The sequence below is a fragment of the Chlorella variabilis genome (assembly GCF_000147415.1).
Source record: "Chlorella variabilis unplaced genomic scaffold CHLNCscaffold_6, whole genome shotgun sequence".
Classification (NCBI taxonomy): domain Eukaryota; kingdom Viridiplantae; phylum Chlorophyta; class Trebouxiophyceae; order Chlorellales; family Chlorellaceae; genus Chlorella; species Chlorella variabilis.
The window spans coordinates 22,994-42,509 of NW_005435082.1; the positions used below are offsets into that span (position 1 = coordinate 22,994).

The window sequence follows — 19,516 nt, forward strand, 5'->3', positions numbered from 1 at the left end:
ACCCGCCTACGCGCACCAGGCCTCGTGCCATGGGTTCTCAATGCCATGCGCCTTAGCCTCCAGCTCCTCGCGCTCCGGCACCGTGGTCTGCTCCAGGAACTCGGCCACCTCCTCCTTGCTGTGCGTGGCGTATCCAAAGGCCTTGGCCACGTTCCAGGCCGCCTGCAGGCGGTGCGCGGGGCGGCACGCGGGAGGGCGGGGTCGGCGGTCGACGGCGCAGGGCAGGCCGCCTGGGGACAGCGGGCGGCAGAGGCCCGCCAGCTGGGCCCAAGTGGGCAAACCCGCGGGGCCCAAGCGCTCAGAAGGAAGAGGCGGCAGGTGTTGTCAATTAGGCTGGGTCGGCAACCTGAAGGCTGCGGTGCCCTGAGCAGCGCCCAACAAGTTCGGACGTCATGATGGAGCCGCATCAAGGCGCCCACTGGCGTCCTGGGCGCCGCCGGGGCTACGCAACACCCCCTCATGGTTGCCGACCCCACCCTAACCCGTTCATCCTCCCTGCCGCCTGCTGTCGCCGCAGCACGCACCTGGGGCTGTGCTCCGAGGAGTGAGGTGCCCCTCGTGAGTGCGGGAAAAAGCCTGCACAGTCCGTTCATGGTGCTACGACCCCAAGGACTCAGGGATCAACCCGCAGCGTCCGACTGGAGCTCCTGGTGCGGGGCAGCGCGAGAAGGGGAGGGTGACCACATCAACCCTTTTGGAAAACACAGGTGTTTCTTCCCGTCCCCTTCGCCTCCCGCGCTTGCAGGTCGCTTTTGGTGGTCTGTGTGTGATGCACGACAGATGGGAGGCCAATGCAGGGCCTGGGGGAGGGTTGGATCCATGGATTTGCCGGGACGGCGGCCAGGAACGGCACTCCTGTCGTGTCGGGGTATGAGGCGGCGCATCAGCGCAATGAGCAATATCAGCTGCACTCAGGGCGCGTGAATTGGCCGCAAGATGGTGGAGGCGGCGCCGCCACCCGCCCTCCGCCGGCGCTGCCGCTCGGCCTGGTGTAGGGCAGAGTACAGAGAAATGCAAGAGCCTGGTGCCACCAACGCGCCGTCCTTTGTAACCTTCCCACGAACAATGCTGGCTGTCCTGACAACCTGCTTCGGCGGCGCGCACCCGTGAATTTGGCTTGTCGATGCCAACGCCAGCTGCGGGAATCGGTCCAGTCATGCCAGCAGGGCGCCAGCGCTACCACTTAATGCCAGATATGACGTTATGCCTCACGTCTTACTCAAACCCAGTGCCACCTGAGGCCATATCGCGCATCCAAGGCTGGGAAACATGGCCACCGTCACACCGTCCGCCCTGGCCAGGGTGCCGCAGCACTCGCCTGCCTCTGCCAACGCCAGGATCACCGAGCGCGCCATCAAGAGCGTGAAGGAGGCTGCCAAGATGTCGGAGGAGGAGCTGACCACGAGGATCGGCGGGCTGCAGCGCGAGTGGTGGGCGCCGCCGAGCTCCGCCGCCTCCCGAGGCGCCGCCTTCCCAGCACTGTGGGCTGCGACTCACCTGCCGTGGCCCCCCTCCCTTCCCCTGCAGGGATATTGAGCGTATCCTGGAGTTCAACACCGGCTGCTTCACGCTGCTGGGCCTGCTGCTGGCCCACTGGGTGCACCCCAACTGGCTCGCCCTCGCCATCGCCGTGCCCTTCTTCCTCGTCCACCACGCTGTGCTAGGCGCGGCAGCGCTGCCCGGCTTGGTGGCCGGGGGAGTGGCCGGGCTGCATGCACCAGCGCAGCCTGCTCCGATGTGCAGCAGGCGGCAGAAATGGGGGAGTGGCGCCCAACTGCCACGCGTCCTGCCACCGCCCGCCCGCAGGCTGGTGCCCGCCCCTGCCCGCCTTCCGCTGGCTGGGTGTGCGCACCAATGAGGAGATCCAGGATGAGGCGGCCGCGCTGCGTGCGCTGCGGGGTGACTACGCCGAGATGTGCCAGCATGCCGGGGTCAAGCAGGTGGGCGGGCATCCGCCAATGCTGGCCCCACACCACAGCTGGCAGCGCTGCTCCAGCTCCGACCACACCATGACTGGTGCCCGCCGCCCCTTTAATTTGCCGGATGGCTGCTGCCGCATCTCTCCCTCTGCAGGGCCTGCTAGACCACATGCTGAAGAACAAGCAGTACCAAGGCAGGTTCATCGGTACCGCCGTCGCCAAGGCGGCCAGGGCGGCAGAGGAGTGAGCGGCGCGAGCGCTGCGAGCGCCCTGAATGAATTCCAAGGCACGCCCCACCCATTTAATCCAGCTCTGATGGGTGCTGAAATGCAGAGAGTGTTTGGGCCGCTCCGACCCGCCTGTGCCCCATGCTGTTAGCGTCTTGCTAGTAAGCTCAGCCTGCAGCAGTCGAGGCCCAGCAGTTGCATCCCTGGGCGTCGCCTTCAGCTGCCGGGTGACAGAGGCAATGCCTGAAGCAGGGAGCAGCCGGGTGAGCGGTCAACGTGGGCAGGCGGCAGCGGGGTGAACCAGCGTGGGCGCGTGGGGCGGAATGCAACCCTTCACGGGGGCCTGGTTCATAGTGGAATGAGATGTGGGATGGTGGAATTAGATGTATACCGCCTGGCAGGCCTTCGGCGCGCATGGTGTGCCGCCGAGTGGCGGGCAGGATGCCCGCTTGGCGGGCAGCCTGGCGGCCAGACCCAGCCGCAAGTGCACATGCTGGGCCGAGAAGTTGCTTCCTTCCCTCGCTCTCCTTCTACATTCTACATTATAGCAGCCGATGAAGACACCGGCAGAACAATACTTGATCGACTTGTGATCCGCTGTCGCTTTCGCCTTTGCGCGACGGCACGCGTGTCGCCGGCGCGCTGGGGGCATCTTCAAGAAGCCGGCATGTCGGGAGAGTCGCCACTGACCCCCGCCGCCAGCTGGTGGGTTCCGCGACGGCGGCGGCTTTGGGCGGCGCGCCCGAGGTGCCGTCGTCCGCTGGCGCGCCCTGCGGCGTTGGTGCAATTCCATGAACCCGTGCTCAGTCTGATCCTGCACCATGCCACCTTTGCAGGCACCCTGGCGGCGGCGGCGGCAAGGCCGATGATGGCGGCATGGAGTGAGCGGCCAGTCGCTGTTTGCCTTCCGCTCCTGCCGTGTCTGTGAATGCAAGACGGGCTCCTGCCTGCCTGCCCGCACACATGCTACTTGTCGTGATTGAATCCCCTGCGACGCCGGCCCCGCCTGCCTGCCTTGCGCATCATCCCCGCAGGATGCAGCGCAGCAAGAGCACCCTGGCGCGCCTGACCCGCAGCGTCAGCAAGCTGGGCAGCAAGGCGGGGCGGGAGCGGCGGCAGGCCGCCGCGGCCGCCGCCTCCGCCGCCAGGCCGCCGCCGGCTGCCGCTCCCAGCCGCCTGCAGGCCGTCGGCGGCCGGCCCGCAGGCGGCGGCGGGGCGGGGCGGGATGTGAGTGACATAGCGGCCACCACGGCAGCCCGCATCAAGGTGTTTGAGGAGGGCCAGTTCAATTTGGAGGCAGACCTGGAGGCGCTGTCGGGTGCGGCGGCTGCAGGCCCTGCTGAGCTGCGAGGGCCAGGCAGCCAGCCGCCGCCGCCGCCGCCGCGCCGCTTGCACCAGCTGCGCTTGCACTGGGCGGCAGGGCCAGGCCACCTGCACACCCTCCACCTGCTACCGTGCTGCACCCGCCGCCACCCACCCTGCCCGCCTTGCCCCCTGCCGCCGCCTGCTGCCGCAGAGAAGGGGGTGGAGCGGCTGCGCGGCCAGCTGGCGCAGCTTGACGGCGAGGTGGCGGCGCACCTGAGGGCCGCCGTGCGGGACCACTACCGCGAGTTTGTGAGGGCCACGCCTGGTGGGCTGGGTGGGGAGCCAGCAAAAGGCTGCAGGGCGGCCTGTGCGGGCGGGCGGCGGGCGGGCGGCCTGGGGTGGATGCGCCAGGGCCCACCTGGGTTTAGGGATGCTATGCTATGGTGTGCTGAGGGAGCGGTGGTCGGTGGATGTTTGGGCGGCGACCGCCGCGCCGCGGCCCGACAGGCGGTCTGCTGAGGTGAGGTGCCTGGCCATCCCGCCGTGCCACCCGCTTGCTGCAGGCATTCTGCGGCTGGAGGGAGAGGTGCAGCAGCTGCGCAACCTGCTGCACAAGTGCGTGTGGGGGGGATGGGGAGGGGCGCTGGGGCCTGCGGCGGGCTGCATCCCCTCGTGCCCGTTTGGTTTCCGGGCGCATGCCTGTGGCTGCTGCTGGCGGCGTGCAGTACGGTGCCTGCTGCCCCCCCCGCCTTTGCACGAGGCCGTGGTTTCTGAGCTCGCTCCCGGCGTCTGCCACCCTGCTGCTTGCCTCCATCCGTGCAGCATGGGGGACGTCGTGGACGGGCTGGCCGATTTGTCGGCCGCCGCGATGGCGCAACAGCAGCAGGCGACGGGCAGCAGTGGCGGCGCTGACTCGCAGGCGGCGGCGGCAGCAGCGGCGGATGCAGAAGCGGCTTGGTCGGCGACTGGGGACGGCGCCAAGTGGCTGGAGTGCCTGGACGATGCTGATGTGGCGGGTGCGCTGAGCTGGCTGCAATTGGCCCGCAATGCCCTGCGCTGCCTCGCACTTTCCAGCTAGGATGTGCATGTGGTGTTGGAGGCATCATGCTGCAGGCTGAACAGCTCCCTGTGCCGCTGAGCAGCGCCATGTGCTTGCCCGCACCGCCTGCCTCCCACCCCGCCCCACCCTTCTGCAGTGGCCGAGCACCGCCTGCTGGATGCCCTGTCGCTGCTGCGCCGCCTGGAGAAGCTGCTGCAGCGCTTTGCGGCGGCAGCAGACCGGGCCGACCCGGCGCAGCAGGTGGGCTCGCCGGGGCAGCCGCTGGCAGCCACACAGGGCTGCTCCCATTGTGGCAGCCGGTGGCTTTGCGTGTGAGCTCCATTACAAAAGCTTGCTGCTGGCGGCTGCTCCCACCCCTCACCCTCTGTCTCACATTCCCCCCGTTTTCCACTGCCGCCACCCTCCCCGGCTGCGCCGCAGGCGCGGCTGGACGGCCTCGGGGACGAGGTGGAGGCGCGGCGGGAGCGGCTGATTGTCATCACGGAGCAGCAAGTGCTGCAGGCGAGGCCGACCTCTGCTGCTCAGCTCAGAAAGAATGGCGCTGGGCTCCCCACTCCCCACTGCCCTCCCTCCCTGCGCTGCCTGCCCTGCGCCTGCCTACCTGCCTCGTCCCGCCCGCTGCATGCATGCGTAATGCCCCCTCCCATTTTTTCTCCCAACCGCAGCCCATCGCCAGCTCCTCAGACATCTGTGCGGGCGCAGACCTGCTGAGCCGCGTGGCCGGGCGCCAGCACGCGCACGCGGTGGTGCTAGAGGCATACGCGGGTGGGCAGGGCGGCGGCGGGGAGCACGAGGGCAGGGCATCACCGCGCTGCCCTTCTTCCTGTCCCGCGCTTCGATCGCGCCGCCAGGCTGCCACCGGTGCCTCCTCTCATGCCCCTGTCGTTTGCTTTGCTGGCCACCATTGCTGGTGTCCTGCAGGGAAGCTGAAGCGGCGGCAGGCGGCGCTGCTTCGGCCAGCCAACTCTGGTGGCGGCGATGCCGACGGCGCGGATTATGCGGCGGCTCTGGGCCAGAAGCTGGCGCTGACGCTGGCGGCGGCGGCCGACGACGTGGCGTCCGTGTTTGGGAGGGAGAGCGGCGGCGGCGGCGGCGGTGGCGCGGGAGGGGGCGGCGGAGCAGCAGGCGCGCAGCTGAGCGCGGCGTTTCTGGTGTGGGCGCTGCACCAGACCGAGCGGTGAGGCGGCTGGCCGGCGGCTGGCCAGCGGCTGGCCAGCGGCTAGCCAGCTGCTCGCCAAGCCAGGAGCCGAGCAGCGCGCCTGACTGTGCAGGCGTGAAGCTGCGTGCAGCAGAGGACAGGGAGACCAGAGTGGTGCAAGAGTCCCCAGCTTGGAAGCTGCGCCGCCACTCCTGTCCTCACTCCCCTGCTCCACACACCCCATGCAGTGCCTGCCACCTGCTGCGCAAGCACGCGTTGCTGCCCTTTGCCGCCCCGGCGGGGCTCCATGCCTACCGCCGCTGCGCGTTTGCCTTCACCGCCCACGCCGCCTCGCTGGAGCCCAGCCACGGCCTGCAGCTGGTACCCACGGTGCAGCGAGAGCTGTGGCCGGTGCTTGAGCAGGCGAGGGCCGCCGAGGGCGACTATTGGCTGCTCCTGGCACGCGCAGAGAACTGCTGTTCAGGCAGCACTGTGCGATGGCAGGCTTGGATGGATCCCAGCCAAGGCAATGCCTGCCGTTCAGCTGCGCTGCGCCTCCCAGCCGAGTCTCCCCATCTTCACGCCGCCACATGCCACCACACCTGTGTGCGCTCCCCTTGCGCAGGTGCTGGCGCGGCGGGTGCGCAAGCTGGGAGAGGCGCTGCGGCGGGCGGCGGCCACCGAGGTTGATGGGCTGGCGGCAGGGGCGGTGCCGTCGCCGCAGGACCTGGCCTCCTGGGACAGCCTGGCGGCAGGTGCGGCTGGCTGGGCGCGCCAGTGCCGGCAGTGCATCCCCCGGCCCCTGCCGCGGCGCGTTGCTTGCGCTGCTGAGCCGATCGCCTGTTCGGCCGCCCTCTAGTTGACCCCTCGGCCCTGCCTCCTGTATCTGCACACCAGCAGCTGCGCCACGCATCCCCCTTCCCTCTGGTGCAGCCTACCCTTCCGCCGACTACCTGCTTGATGAGCTGGAGGCAACTGCGGGCGAGTGCCGCCGCCTGCACTCGCCGCGGGTGGGCGCCGCGGTGCGGCGCGCCGTGGGCGACCTGTTCCAGCTGTACACCGCCAGCCTGGCGTCCGCCCTCAACCGCCACATCAGGACGCCCGCTGGCGGGGCGCAGGCCAAGGACAGGTGTGGCGCCACAGGCAACGGGGCAGCGTGGGGCTGGGGGTGGGCTGGATGTGCGGTGACGGTGAGGGAGGCGTCGCGGCGGCTGCTGCCACCAGGGCCGGGCCTGGTTGCTTGAGCATGACTGCTGGCGCAGCCGCCCTTGGGGCGCCCGTCCTCGTGCCCACGCGCCGCCACTATGTTGCGGCCACCGCTGCGGCTTGCGCTGCGGCTGCACCGCAGGCTGGCGGCGGCTGCGGAGGCCGCCATGGAGCTCTGCACGCTGCTGCTGGAGCGATTTCTGCCCGACGCACTGGCGCCGCTGTCGGGTGGGCCTGCCAGCCCCGCCGCCAGCGGGCTGCAGGCTGCAGCCGCTGCCGCTGCTGCTCCCCAGGCAGCCGCGGGGGTACTGTCCAGTGCCGGTGCCGGTGCTGGCTGCTCCTCGCTGGAGCACGCCGCATTGGGAAGCGCGCTGCGTGGGTGGCGTGCTGCCAGCTGCCCAGCTGCCCTGTGCTGCCCCAGCCCCTGCACCCCACCCTGGCACACTCCCCTGGCCGCCGGACACCCCCCTGGCGCTGCAGAGGTGTGCGGGGAGGTGTGCGACGCGCGGGCCCTGGCGGAGCACTTGCTGCGGATGGGCGAGGCGCTGGGCATGGCGGCGGTGCCGCTGACGCCAGGGGGCAGCATGGCGCTTGAGGCAGGGGCCGCTGCTGAGCAGGACGCGCAGCAGGAGCAGCAGGACTGGCAGCGGCAGGCTGTGGGGCCAGCGGGTGGCGGCGGCGGAGGAGGCGGGGAGGCGGGGAGCCGGCACGGCAGCGAGGAGAGCAAGGCGGCGCGGCACAGGACCACGTCTGATGAATGATACAGTGTGTCTCTTCTGCTCCGCCATGGCATTCCCTTTCCTCCATCACCCGAATGTATCAAAGCTTAAAGAAAGAAGTTGTGCCACATCAGCGGCATAGCAGCGGCAGCGGCATGAGGCAGCGGCGCTCCCCCAAACCCTGCATCAAACCGTGTCGATGAAAGCAGCATGTGTGGGCCTGTGCCCTGCCAGGGGCTGAGGCTGCCCGCGGCCCAGGCTGAACATTCGGCCAGGGCCCGCAGTCCACGGCAGTCCTAGGCTCGTGGCGACGTCTGCTGCGTTGTACAAGGTCACGTTCAAGCTGCCCAAGGGCGAGGAGACCACGATAGAGGCGCCTGACGACGTTTACATCCTCGACGCAGGTGCCGATCAACGGTTGCTGGCGCTCGCCGCCGCCGCTGCTTCTGGTGTGGAAACCCAACGAGCCCCCAAGCCCTCCCGCCTGCACTGCTCCTCTCTGGCTTCCCCTGGCCAGCCCCAGCACTCAAACCTTCGATTCCCAGCAGCGCCGCTGAACCCCGGGCACCTGTCGCCCCTCCCGGCGCCCTGCCCTGCAGCTGAGGAGGCGGGCATGGACCTGCCCTACTCCTGCCGGGCGGGCACCTGCTCCACGTGCTGCGCCCGCGTGGTGGAGGGCGGAGTGGACCAGAGCGACCAGATGTTCCTGGATGAGGAGCAGGCAGGCCTGGCTGCTGCCGCCGCAGCATACAGGCAACGGTGCTGGCAGTGCACTGGTGGGGCGAGGAAACAGGGGGTGGTGCCGGCACGCAGCAGCAGGCAGGTGTGCCGTCGTGCGAAGGGCAGGCGCTGAGGCGCCGCTGCTGGCCGGGCCCGCTGTGCGTGGCCTGTGCCGCCTGCCTGTGCACCGGCGCAGATGCAGAAGGGGTTTGCGCTCATCTGTGTGGCCTACCCAACCGCCGACTGCGTCATCCAGGTGGGAGGGAGGCGTGGAGGGCTGGGCTGGGCGGAGCTGAGACACTGGTGTGATGGAGGCCGCTGTGCCACGACTGTGCAGCTCCTGAGAATGAAGGAAGTCTGCCGGCATGGCCCCTGCCATGCAGACCCACCAAGAGGAGTCGTTGTACTGAGAGGGGGGCGGGGAGCGGCGCCACAATGAAACGGCGCTGGACAAGGCGCCCAGTGGAGGAGCGCCTTCGCTGCAGTGGACTGTGTACAAATATACAGCTAGGTTGCCTCAGCGCTGGCGGCCGGCTCCTTGCCATGCATTACACAGTGTTGCAGACGGCAAGCATGGGGGGGGAGCCTCGCAAGTTGAAACTGAACTGAGCAGCAATGGGTGCTCCATGTAAAGCAAGAAAAGAAGAAAGGGGATGGCACTGGGGCGCCGCAGGGGAGAGCAGGGAAAAGGAGGGGGCGAGGGGCTGGGGGCGCCCTGCTGCGGGGGAGCAGCAAGTTGCAGTACGCCCCGTGCTGCTGTACTGCTACTTGCTTGCACTGCTGCGGTACTGCTTACTTGCCGCGCTTGCCCTCCTTGCGCAGCACCACCTCGTCAGCATACCTGCGGTGAGGTGTGTGTGTGTTGTGTGTGAGGGGGGAGTGTTCATGAGACGGTTGTGTTGTTGGAGAGGCAGGAGGCAGGCAATAGGGCAAGCAAGCAGGAGGGAGGCGAGGCGCGCCGCGCGCACGAGGCGCCGCCGCCGCCACGGGCAACCTCGCCCCGCGCCGCCACGCCCCGCCGCCACTCACCGCACGCCCTTGCCCTTGTACGGCTCCGGCTCGCGCTTGCTGCGGATGTTGGCCGAGAACTGGCCCACCAGCTCCTTGTCAAAGCCGCTGACCTCGATGTTGGTGTTCTTCTCAACCTTGACCTGCAGGAGGGGGTGGAGGGGGGCGCGGCGGGGTGGGGGGGCACGGCGGAGGACACAGGGCGGAGGAACACAAGGGCCGCCCGTGGGAGGCAGGCGCAGCCGTGCGCCTTTAGCCCCAGCGCCCTGTGCCCCAGCACCCCCGCCAGCTCAGCGCCCCCGCCAGCTCAGCTCACCGCCAGGCCCGAGGGGATGGCCATCTCCACGGGGTGGCTGTACCCCAGGTTGAGGGTCAGGTTGTTGCCCGCCACCGCCGCACGGTATCCCACGCCAATCATCTGCAGAGTGCGCGGCCGAGTGGAGGCGGCGTGCGGGCATGGGCGGGCAGCGTGTGGCGGTACATGAGGGCTGCCGCCTGCGCAGTCCCCAGCTCAAGCCGGCGCCGCGAATTCGCCCACAGACCAGTCACCCACGCCCAGGCGGCCTGCATCGGTGCACACCCATTCCACCCACACGCCCGCCGGCGTGACTGCGGCTTATCAACACAGCCGCGACGCATGCGCACGCCACCTGCCCACCTGCAGCTTGGTGGTGAACCCGGTGTCCACGCCCACCACCATGTTGGAGAGCAGGGAGCGGGCCAGGCCGTGCTGCTGGTTGGCCGTCCGCGTCTCGTTGGCCCGCACCACCCGGATCGCCTTCTCCTCCTGCTCGGGCCGCGGGCAGGGGCAGGGGCAGGGGAGGGAGCGGAGGTCAGGGGAGCGCGGTGGGTGGGTGGTGGGAGAGTCCGGCACGGCCGGCAGGCAAGCGCGGGGCGAGCCCTGGCGATGCCGGGCCGCCGGCGGCCGAGGGCGTGCCGGCTGCTGCCTTGCATGCTGTTATGGACACCCCAGCTGCAGCTGCTGCTCCCGCGGTGCCGGGCCAGGACTCGGGTTCATATTTCCTGATGATTCCCCGCTGAGGCCATGATTGCAGCACTGCGTCCAATCGCTGCTTCCAGTTCCCTGCGCCGCCACTGAGCCATGGGCTGCTCCTGCGCTCGAGGCCATCTGTAAGCTGCCGCGCTGCCTGCCCGGCTGTCTGAAAGCGGCTGACAACGGTGCTGTCCCCGCTGGATCCCCCCAGGCATATGCAGGCAGGCTACTGGCATGCTCATCGATGGTCCGGTGAAGCGCAGCATGGCCCTGTTGGCCCTGTGTACAGGCGCAAACCGGGCAGCAGAGCAAGGCCAGGCCGCCGCACCTGCTCAAACTTCACCGCCGGGTGGAAAGTGCGCTGCAGCTCGCCCCGGGGGCCCTGCAGCAGCAGATACAAGCCAATAAAGATGTCTGGACTTCCATCTGTAAAGTTGACCACAGCAAACGTGCTGGGCCGCCCCGCCGCCGCGCCGCTGCGATGCCGCCTGCCGTCGCTGGCACCACGCATTGGCGCCTGGCGGGTGCCCAGCCGCCTCATCGTCGGCTGGAGATCCGCAGTGACGTGCCGCCGCACCTTGACCTTCACCGTCTGCCCATCCAGAGTGACCGACACCTTGTCTGGCACCGGCACTGGGACCTTGCCAATGCGGCTGTCCTTGGCCACTACATTGAGCTGCTGCCGCTGCTGCCGGGCGGTGGTGGCCTGGGAGGCCGCCAGCCGGGTCCCCGCAAATGCACTCGCTTGCATGACACCTGCCCGCCTCGCAGCACCAGTCAGAGAGGTCTGCAGGCCCGGTGCAGGACTGCGAGAGCGAGGCAGCCGGGTATGCGTGTGCAGAGCGGCTGGAGGGCGACCATGGATGAGGCGGGGAGGTGGTGGAAAGACGGGGGCAATGTGGGCGAACTGCGGCTCATTTGCCTTCTCGCTTGCACAGGATCGGGAACCACTGCATTTATATTGGTTTGTGCTCCCTGTTCGGGGTTTTGGCCTCCCTGCTGAGCTCGATTGTTGCTCGAGCGATCCCCTGGGCCTGGTGGCGTCCCCATGGACCTTCTGGGAGGCTATGGGTCGGGCTCGGACAGCGATCCCGGCTCCCCGCAGCCCGCAAGCAACACTGGCACCGCCACGCTGCTCACCAGCCGCCTGCCGGTGCAGGCAGCGCCCCCAGTAGCCCAGCAGCCGCCCACAGACCCGTCGCAGCTGGCCTCCAGGCTGCCGGCGCCCTCGGGAGCCAAGGTGCTGCTGCCCTGCCGCCAGCCTGTCGAGAGAATGCTCCTGCTGTGTGTTTTTCCTTCGTGCAGCCGCCTAGTTGGTATCACTCTGTGTCACAGACGGGCTGCCACACCGTCCAAGCTGCTGCCCGTGCGGAGCTGCGTTCAAGACCCCTCCTCCCTGTGCCTGAAAAATGCCGCTGCACAGCTCCCGCAGGCGCCGCTCTTCTCCGGGCTGCCCAAGCCTGCGCAGAAGAAGAAAGTGGTGGTTCAGTTCCGTGTGCCCATCAGCTACGACCCTGCGGATGTCAAAGCCGTGGAGGAGGTGGGCAGGGCTGGCTGGATGGATGGGCAGCCTGCTGGGCTGGTGCGGGAGGCGGGCGGGCGCTGGCGCCCTCTGCGGCAGCAAGCGCGCTGCCAGTGCCTGGGCAGCGCAGTCTTTGCTGCCGGAGGGCTGACGCGGGCCCTCCGCTACTCACCCGGTCGACTGGCATGCCGCCTGGGCCCGTGGTGCAGGAGCCGGCGCGCAAGCGGCAGAAGGCCAGCGCTCGCGGGCGCAGCCTGTCCGAGCTGCTGCCGGCGCCCAAGAATGCGGCGGCAGGCAGCGGGCGGCGCCTGGATGTGCTGGGTGGCGGCGCGGCCGGCGGCGCAGGGGCAGGGGCCAAGGCTGGAAGAAAGTACGACTCAGACGACGATGAGATTGTGCCGGGCACAGAGGACCGCAGCGGCATGGTGGACCTGGCGCCAGGTGGGCGCCCGCGCCTGGCCTGCTGGCTGGCCTGCTGGCAGGCCTAGGCCTGCGCTCTTGCTTGCTTGCTGGCTGGCTGGCTGGCTGTGCCTGCGAGTGTGCTCTGCCGCGTGTCGACCCCGCCCGCCCCGCCCGCCCCGGCGCAGGCGACGCGCCCGGCGCCGCCGCTGACGGCAACGAGGCGTTTCGCGTCGACGCGGGCGGCGGGGGTGGCGGTACGGCGGCGGCGGCGCAGTACGACGCGGCGCAGCAGCAGCAGTACGCTTCCTGGCAGGCCTACTACCAGCAGCACGGCGGCCACGAGTACAACCAGCACCAGCAGGCCGCCGTCGCCGCGGCCGCCGCCACCGCCGTCGACCCCGCAGAGGCGATGCTGCAGGCGGCGCTGGCGGCGGAGCGGGAGAAGGCGGCGCGCAGGGGGCAGCCGGCGGCGGCGGCGGGCATAGAGATCAGAGAGGTGGGGCTGGGTGGTGCTCTGGGCGCAGGCTGGGCGCAGGCTGGTGGGGCTGGCTGGTGCTTTGTGTCGTGGGGGCGGGCAGGGAGGGCGCCCAGAGCCCGCTTCCCACCACATCCTCTTGTCCAGCCTGCTCTCCAATAGCCGCAGCCCGCTCCTCACCAGCCACAGCCTGCTCCCCACCAACCAGCACCCCTGCGCCCCCCGCTCCCCGCCCGCCCCCCCTCCAGGTGCGCGGCGACCAGCTCAAGGCGATGGATCCGGGGCAGCGGGCGGGTGTGGATGCCATCCGCAACGCGCTGGGGGCAGACTACGAGGCCAAGCTGCGCAAGGAGGCGGGTGGGTGGGTGGCGGGGTGGTGGTGGTGGCGGTGGGGTGGTGGTGGCGGAATGCCGGAGGGGTGGCTGGGTTGGGTGGTGGGTTGCTGGGTTGCTCGGCTGCTGGATTGGCGGGCAGTGCGTGTTCTGGGCGCCATGCACCGCCAGGCAGGCTCTGAAGGATGGATCGCCTGCCGTGCCCTCTGCGCGCCGCGGCGCCCACCTACCCATCCCACCCTGCTGCCCGCCTCCCGCCCGCCTCCCTCCCGCAGGCTCCGACCCCTCCAAGCTGGCCAAGCGGCGGCACCAGATCGGCTCGCTGTACCACTACGCTAAGCAGAAGGAGCTGGAGCAGCTGGAGGTGCGGGCCGCGGGGTCCAAGACCAAGGCAGAGACGCAGAAGAAGTATGGGTGGTAGGGCGGCGCGCGGCCCTGCGCCCCCCTCGGCGTGCTCCGCCCGCCGCAGCCCGGCCGCGCCTCGCGTGCCGCTGCAGCGCTGCTCCCTTCCCGCCTGTTCCTTCCACTCCTGTGTTGATGCTCACCTACCGTAGCCCCATTCCCCCAGCAATTGTAACCTCCCCCAGCAATTGTAAGCATCACATTGGTGCGTGCCTCTCCACCGCCAGAGGCGGCGCCGACGGGATGCCAGCTCCTGCCCGGCCAGGCCCCCCGCCAGCCCCCCCCTCGCCCACCTTACGACCCAATGTCCAATGGTCCGTTCCTGCGCTGGGGGCAAGCCTCCAGCATCTAACAGCCAGCTGCATGTAAGCTCCGGCACGATCGCAGGAAGCTGCCGTGCCCGCCAGTTCGCGTCTTGCGTGCAGAATTCTGGGCAATTGACCAGCAGCGGGTCGCTTCGGATTGTTCAGTGCAGACGGACGGCCGCCCAGCCTGGCGTGGGCACCAGTCTGTGTCTCCTTGGGGCCAGCGAGTGGGCTTGCAGCTCGCTGCTGGGATATTCCGCACCTGCAGGAAGTTTGTTAGATATCCCACCCGCAGCAGCTGCCAGCGGGTGAGTGTGCCGGAGAGTGGGGCTCTGTGCGTGGCCAGCGCTGCGCTTCTAGCCCCAGCCTGCACATAGAGCGTCTAAAATTCTGCCGGACCATGCCGAGAGGCAAACCGGGCTGTCGAAGGCCCAGCTTCACGATCGTACCGCGGCGCCGACGGCCGGCCTTGCGGCGACAAGTGCCCCGTCCGCCTCATTGCCCGATCGTTGCTGGCCACGCCTCCCTGCGTACAGACTGCGCCTTGAGAGCGTGTTCATACTCGGAAACAAGCATGTGCCGGCTCACTGTGGTGGCGGCGCTGTGCGTCGTGGCGGCGCTGTCGGCGCCTGCCGCCTGCCTGCCGGGCTACTCTGTCGCCAACGGCTCCGCCCGGGAGTCCATCCATGACGGCCCCGCACGCGCGGCGCGCCGCAGGGCGAGGCAGGCGGCGCACGGGGCGCGGTCCGCCGCCGGCCGCTCCCTCATGGAGGGCGAGCCCACGCCGCCGCCACCGCTCACCGACGAGGAACGCCTGCTAGCCAAGCTGTCCGCGCTGCGCCGCCGCCTGAGCTCCCACGGCACGGCAGCCGCCGGCACGCGCCGGCGCATGCAGGGCGTGGCCCCCAGGCCGCTCGTGAAACCGCCCAAGCCGGCCCAGGACGGCGTGGTCACCGCTGCGGCCGCTGCCGCCAAGCTGCTGGCCGCCAAGCCCAAGTCGGCGACCAAGCCTCCCAAATTCGCCGAGCTGTACAACAAGAAGGTGTCGCAGACGGTGTCAGCCACGCTGCAGAAGCTGGCAAAGGTGGGCGGGCTGGTGGGGCGCATGCGGGTGGGGTGGGCGCAAGGCAGCAGGCACTGCTGGGTGTTGGGGCCAGGGAGCGGAGAGAGAGAGGGAGGGGGCAGCTGCAGGCGCACAGCCAGGTGACGTGGCTGACGCTGCAGCCCGCAGCCGCCTCCTGGGCGATTCCGCCTGCCTCGGTTCAGGCAGCTGCGACGCGGGCTCCGCCCCCTGCGCCTGCCGCCCTCTGCTGGTATTGCCTGCACGACTCGGCACCAGGGCGGCTGCTTGCTTTCTTCCCGCCTGCAGGACCCCGCCGCCATGCGCCTGCTGTTTGACGACTGGAAGAAGAAGTTCAAGAAGGCTTACAAGAACCCGGCGGCGGTGAGCCACGGCGGCTGGCCAGTCTCTCTGGCGGGAGGCCAGCCTCAGAACTGCTGCTGGCCGCGTGGCTGGGCCTGCCTCCCCTTGCCGGCGCTTGCCTTTGCCTACCTGCCACCCCAGCAAATAGCCACGCTCCTCCATTCTTGCTGCCGTCACCCCAGCGGGCCTCCGCCCCAGCCTGCTGTGCTCGTCGCCTCTCCCTGCCATGCAGGACAAGGCCGCCTTTGCCAAGTTCCAGGCCAACGTGAGGGCCATCGCCGCCGCCAACCTGCGCAACCCCAAGTACTTCCAGGCACTCAACCAGTACAGGTGTGGAGTGCGGGTGTGCGGGTGTGCAAGGGTGCGTGGAGAACACAGTTTGTGTGTGTGTGTGTGTGTGTTTGTGCGTGTGTGTGTGTAGAGATGTGTGTGTGGGGGCAACTTGAAGAGCGGGGGGCCAGGCATGCCGACCGGCCGCCAGCGTGGCAGCAGCTGCCAGCGAGCGACCGACGTAGCCCTCGCCGCCGCCTCTGCCCCCGCAGCGACCTGTCATGGGCGGACAAGCGCTCCAAGATTCTTATCAAGGTGGACAAGAAGCGCATGCAGGGCATCATCAAAAAGTGGGTGGTGTGGGTGCAGCAGGCATGCTACCCCAGAGCCCCAGCTCCCCTTGACCGCCATCAGTGGCCTGCTGGGGGCCCTTGCTGTGCACCGCCGGGGCGTTCCTGTTCGTGGTGACATCGCCACACACCCCGCTTGGTTTCTCCCCGCAGGGCCCAGGGCTCTGCGGCGACGGCCTCCGCCGCCGCCGCCGCCGCCGCGCCACCGCGCTCCGTGGACTGGCGCACCTCGGGCAAGGTCACCCCCGTGGGCGACCAGGGCGGGGTGCGTCCTCACGCCGTCGCGTGGCGGCGGTCGGGGCTGGGCCTGCCTGCTTCATATGCTGCCGCGGGCGTTGCCGTGCTCCAGCCCCGCTGTGAGGTTGAGGCATGGTCAAGCCGTGCTCCAGCCCTGGTGCCCGCTTGGGGCACGGCATTGCCATGCTCCAGCCCCGATGGGAATCCCGGCGCCTCGATCACTCTCCCTCCCATCATTGCCGCAATGCTGCCGCCAAGCCCTAGCACTGCCAGCGCCGCCCACACCACGCAGTCGCTGATGCCCCCCCCCCCTCCCCCCCCCCCCCCGCCCACCCCCCCCCCTGCAGTGTGGCTCGTGCTGGATCTGGGCGGCCACCCACGCTGTGGAGTCGCGGGTGCTGCTGCAGTCTGGCAAGACGGCGGCAGGGTTCAGGATCGACCTGGCTGAGGGGCAGATGGTGGGTGGCGGGCTGGGCTGGCCAGCCCATCGGTCCAAGCCTGGCTGCGTGTGTGGCGGAGGCGATTTGTGTGTGTGTGCACAGCCATGCCCCGGCCACTGGCACCCGCCGGCCGCACCAACACCCCAACCCCAGTCCCGACACCCACCACCCAACCCATGCCCCGCCACCACCGCGCGAACCCCTGCAGGTGGACTGCGTGCGTGGGGCCACGTGCGATGGCGGGTACGCTGACGAGGCGCTGAGCTGGATGGCGCGCAGGGGGGTGGTGCAGGAGGCGCGCTACTCGTACGCCAATGTGAGTCGGTGGTGGTGGTGGTGGTGGGTGGTCGTGATTGCGGTGGTGGTGCTGCTACTGTGGGCACGGCAGGGGGCCGTGGCCGGGGCATGGCTGTGGTTCCGCATTACATGCGGCAGCTGGGCCCGTAGCTGCCCAGCAGCACCTCACCACCGCCGCTGCGCCCGCCCGCCCGCCCGCCCGCCCGCAGGCCTTCAGCGGGCTGCAGGGCCAGTGCCGCAGCACGGCGGCCGTCCCCAAGAAGGAGCTGACCCAGCTGATGGGGCAGGGGTACACGCTGGTGCAGCCCAGGAGCGCTACCGCGCTGATGCAGGTGGGGTGCGGAGAGCGGTGGCCATGGCCGCATTGCATGTGCATGTGTGCTGGCGGTGCTTGTACAGGCTGGCGCTCACAGGCTGGTGCTACCTCCTTGTCGAACTATCCCTGCCGCCTGCTGCGTGCACATGTGAGGCGAGCAGGCCGTGGCCAAGCAGCCCGTCGCCTTCTACTTCGCCGCCAGCGACACCTTTGTGTCTGGCTTCGACACAGGCATCTACCGGTGCGCAGGCCTGTGCCGCAAGGCCCTTTGCGGATATGTAGACAGGCTGTACAGCCAAACAGCTGGTCTCCCGCTCACCCCCAGCTTTGGTAGCTGCTCCACTGCTGGCCACCCTGCCCTGCCCCTGCCTCCCCCCACTCCCGCGTCATCCCTCCCTCACATGACCCGCGGCCGCCGTCTCCATGCCTGCCTGCAGGCAAGATTGCGAGGCAGAGACCAACCATGCCATGCTGGTGAGGCACCTGCGGCCCGGAGGCCTCGCCTGCCTGTGGTGCCCCCCCACTGGTGGAGTGCTGCGGTTGCCCAGCTGCCGCTAGCCCCAACCCCAACCACAGCACACACACACACACAAGTCGTCGCCACCACTGGTTATCCCTATCCCCGCCACCCCTCCCGCCGCCGCAGATCGTCGGTTACAACCAGGGTACGCGCCCCGGCGCGGCGGATGCCTACTGGATCGTGAAAAACTCGTGGGGAACCAAGTGAGGAGCCTGTCCAGGCCTGGCAGTGGCGCCTGCTGCTGCGGCGCCTGCTGCGTTGCCGCCAGCCTGCCAGTACAAATGGCATGCCATGGGCGCGGGCCTGGTGCCAAGGAATGAACCCTCTCTGGTCCAGCAGCGCCGCAGCATGCTGCTGCAAGCGGCGTCCACGCGCCGCATCCTGCACCACTCGCCCTCTGTGCCCGCTTGCGCAGCTGGATGGACAAGGGTTACGTCAAGATTCCGATGCTGGCTGACGGCACGCTGGGGTGAGGAGCCCAGCTAGGGCCCTGCTTCGTGGCTTTCACAGCAGCCTGGGTGGCAGCTCCCCAGTTACGGCATGATGGCGGCAGCTGCAGCTGGGCCTCCCCAAGCCTGCCAGGGAGGGCAGCTGCTTGCTGATGCATATGCCGCGCCGCCCTCCTCAAGACTTCCAGCAGCTGATCTCCCCTCTCCCCTGCCTGCAACCCTCCAGATACTGCAAGATGTATGAGGCAGGGGTGAGCGGCGGCGGGGATGGACAGTCTGGGTGCCTGCTCGCCTCCCAGCTGCCTGCTCACCCCATTCGCTGCTGCCTGCCTGGCCTGGCCCACTTCCTCAACTGCCAATGCAGGGCTTTGTGCCCACCAACGCCGCGTCCTATCCCAACTCAAACGCCCCTGGACCCGCCCCCAAGCCCTCGCCCTCTCCTCCTCCTCCACCACCACCTGGAGCCTGCGTGGACCTGTACGCGCAGTGCAAGACCTGGGCCAAGCAGCGTGAATGCGACACCAAGCAAGTCTGGGGTGCCGCGGCCGCCGCGGCCGCTCTGCGCACCCTCGCCTGGCAAACTTTCCCCTCCACCCCTGCAGCCTCCCAATGCATTGCTTCTTCCAGCTTCCTTAACCCCTTCCCTTCCCTCCCCACTCCACCCTGTTTGCAGCTCTGACTGGATGATGGGCACACCCGACGCTCCTGGCGCCTGCCAGGTCAGCTTGATGGTGCCGCCAGGCGCCAGGCAGCTTTACGGGCAAGCGCATTGCTGGCATGCCCGTGCTGGCTGGCGTTCTTCACCCCAGCGTAGCCAGCTAATTAGCTTGCATGTTATAACGAATGCATGGCTTTCTTTCTTCTTCCAGGCCAGCTGCGGCCTGTGCGGCGACTACAATGATGGCGGCATTGTGCCAGACGATTGCCAGGACCTGAATGAAAACTGCGAGTGAGCGAGGGCGGCTGTTGCTGGGGTTGTTGGCATGGCGGTGGTGGTGGGTTGCGCTCCGACGCTGCAGCTGGGATGGGCTGCCGCTGCTCGGAAGGCGCCGCCAGCATCGCACCCGCCTCATGTCAAACAGATGGGCGCTTGCACCAGCGCTGCCAGCCCCTCTCAGCGCCGCCACCACGCCTGCCCACCACCCCGTCCTGCCACCCCGCCTCCCCACCGTGCCTGCGCAGCTACTGGGCCAGCGTAGGCGAGTGCGAGACCTCCCCAGGCTACATGCTGGGCACCGCCACCCGCCAGGGCAACTGCCTGCAGTCTGCGGTCTGTGCGACGGCAACGAAGACAAGCAGGCAAGGCGCAGGCCTGTGGGTTACCGTTTGGTGGTGTGGGGTGGGGTTGGGCACTACACCTCCTGCAAAACTAGGGCCTCCGCCAGTGGCACACATAGTGTGCGTTCGGCCGGCCTCCCCTCCCAACTGCTGCTTGCTGCACCTGGCACCCTCGCCGTCCTGACCCTGCGCTCCTCCAGCC

General features: G+C 69.0%; 6 protein-coding genes across 6 annotated transcripts in view; 4 read left to right on the forward strand and 2 right to left on the reverse strand.

Annotated features, from left to right (window-relative positions):
* Window positions 1-637, reverse strand: part of CHLNCDRAFT_57351 (hypothetical protein) — a 1,987-nt gene extending 1,350 nt beyond the window's left edge. The window contains exons 1-2 of the mRNA XM_005849166.1: window positions 525-637; window positions 17-162 (exon numbers count right to left, since the gene is read on the reverse strand). Of these exons, the coding sequence (XP_005849228.1) occupies window positions 17-162; window positions 525-593 (215 nt within the window). The 5' untranslated portion in view covers window positions 594-637. The remainder of the gene's footprint in view (window positions 1-16; window positions 163-524) is intronic.
* A 632-nt stretch (window positions 638-1,269) lies between these two features.
* On the forward strand, window positions 1,270-2,166 carry CHLNCDRAFT_143433 (hypothetical protein; the record flags this gene model as incomplete). Its single annotated transcript, XM_005848958.1, has 4 exons — window positions 1,270-1,430; window positions 1,528-1,687; window positions 1,860-1,940; window positions 2,074-2,166. 4 exons carry the CDS (start codon window positions 1,270-1,272, stop codon window positions 2,164-2,166), a joined length of 495 nt encoding a protein of 164 aa, XP_005849020.1.
* A 5,685-nt stretch (window positions 2,167-7,851) lies between these two features.
* Window positions 7,852-8,704, forward strand: CHLNCDRAFT_21597 (hypothetical protein; the record flags this gene model as incomplete). Its single annotated transcript, XM_005848959.1, has 4 exons — window positions 7,852-7,978; window positions 8,174-8,370; window positions 8,500-8,550; window positions 8,678-8,704. Coding segments are annotated over 4 exons (402 nt in total), but the record flags the coding sequence as incomplete, so codon positions are not given.
* A 126-nt stretch (window positions 8,705-8,830) lies between these two features.
* On the reverse strand, window positions 8,831-11,113 carry CHLNCDRAFT_34831 (hypothetical protein). The gene is made up of 6 exons (XM_005849167.1): window positions 10,874-11,113; window positions 10,625-10,678; window positions 9,961-10,089; window positions 9,619-9,720; window positions 9,324-9,445; window positions 8,831-9,135 (listed from the first exon to the last, which is right to left on the reverse strand). Exons 1-6 carry the CDS (start codon window positions 11,045-11,047, stop codon window positions 9,087-9,089), a joined length of 630 nt encoding a protein of 209 aa, XP_005849229.1. The 5' UTR covers window positions 11,048-11,113; the 3' UTR covers window positions 8,831-9,086.
* Window positions 11,114-11,344: 231 nt separating this feature from the next.
* CHLNCDRAFT_143436 (hypothetical protein) lies at window positions 11,345-13,448 on the forward strand (the record flags this gene model as incomplete). The annotated part of the gene is made up of 6 exons (XM_005848960.1): window positions 11,345-11,536; window positions 11,729-11,836; window positions 12,028-12,259; window positions 12,406-12,716; window positions 12,944-13,052; window positions 13,303-13,448. The coding sequence occupies 6 exons, from the start codon at window positions 11,345-11,347 to the stop codon at window positions 13,446-13,448; spliced, it is 1,098 nt and encodes a 365-aa protein (XP_005849022.1).
* Window positions 13,449-14,308: 860 nt separating this feature from the next.
* Window positions 14,309-19,516, forward strand: part of CHLNCDRAFT_143437 (hypothetical protein) — a gene marked incomplete at both ends in the record, with an annotated part of 7,321 nt that continues 2,113 nt past the window's right edge. The window contains 17 exons of the mRNA XM_005848961.1: window positions 14,309-14,845; window positions 15,104-15,178; window positions 15,390-15,487; window positions 15,700-15,777; window positions 15,931-16,042; window positions 16,362-16,472; window positions 16,663-16,770; window positions 16,961-17,083; window positions 17,229-17,308; window positions 17,505-17,541; window positions 17,714-17,790; window positions 18,003-18,056; window positions 18,263-18,287; window positions 18,401-18,513; window positions 18,710-18,755; window positions 18,906-18,985; window positions 19,219-19,299. Of these exons, the coding sequence (XP_005849023.1) occupies window positions 14,309-14,845; window positions 15,104-15,178; window positions 15,390-15,487; window positions 15,700-15,777; window positions 15,931-16,042; window positions 16,362-16,472; window positions 16,663-16,770; window positions 16,961-17,083; window positions 17,229-17,308; window positions 17,505-17,541; window positions 17,714-17,790; window positions 18,003-18,056; window positions 18,263-18,287; window positions 18,401-18,513; window positions 18,710-18,755; window positions 18,906-18,985; window positions 19,219-19,299 (1,835 nt within the window). The remainder of the gene's footprint in view (window positions 14,846-15,103; window positions 15,179-15,389; window positions 15,488-15,699; window positions 15,778-15,930; window positions 16,043-16,361; window positions 16,473-16,662; window positions 16,771-16,960; window positions 17,084-17,228; window positions 17,309-17,504; window positions 17,542-17,713; window positions 17,791-18,002; window positions 18,057-18,262; window positions 18,288-18,400; window positions 18,514-18,709; window positions 18,756-18,905; window positions 18,986-19,218; window positions 19,300-19,516) is intronic.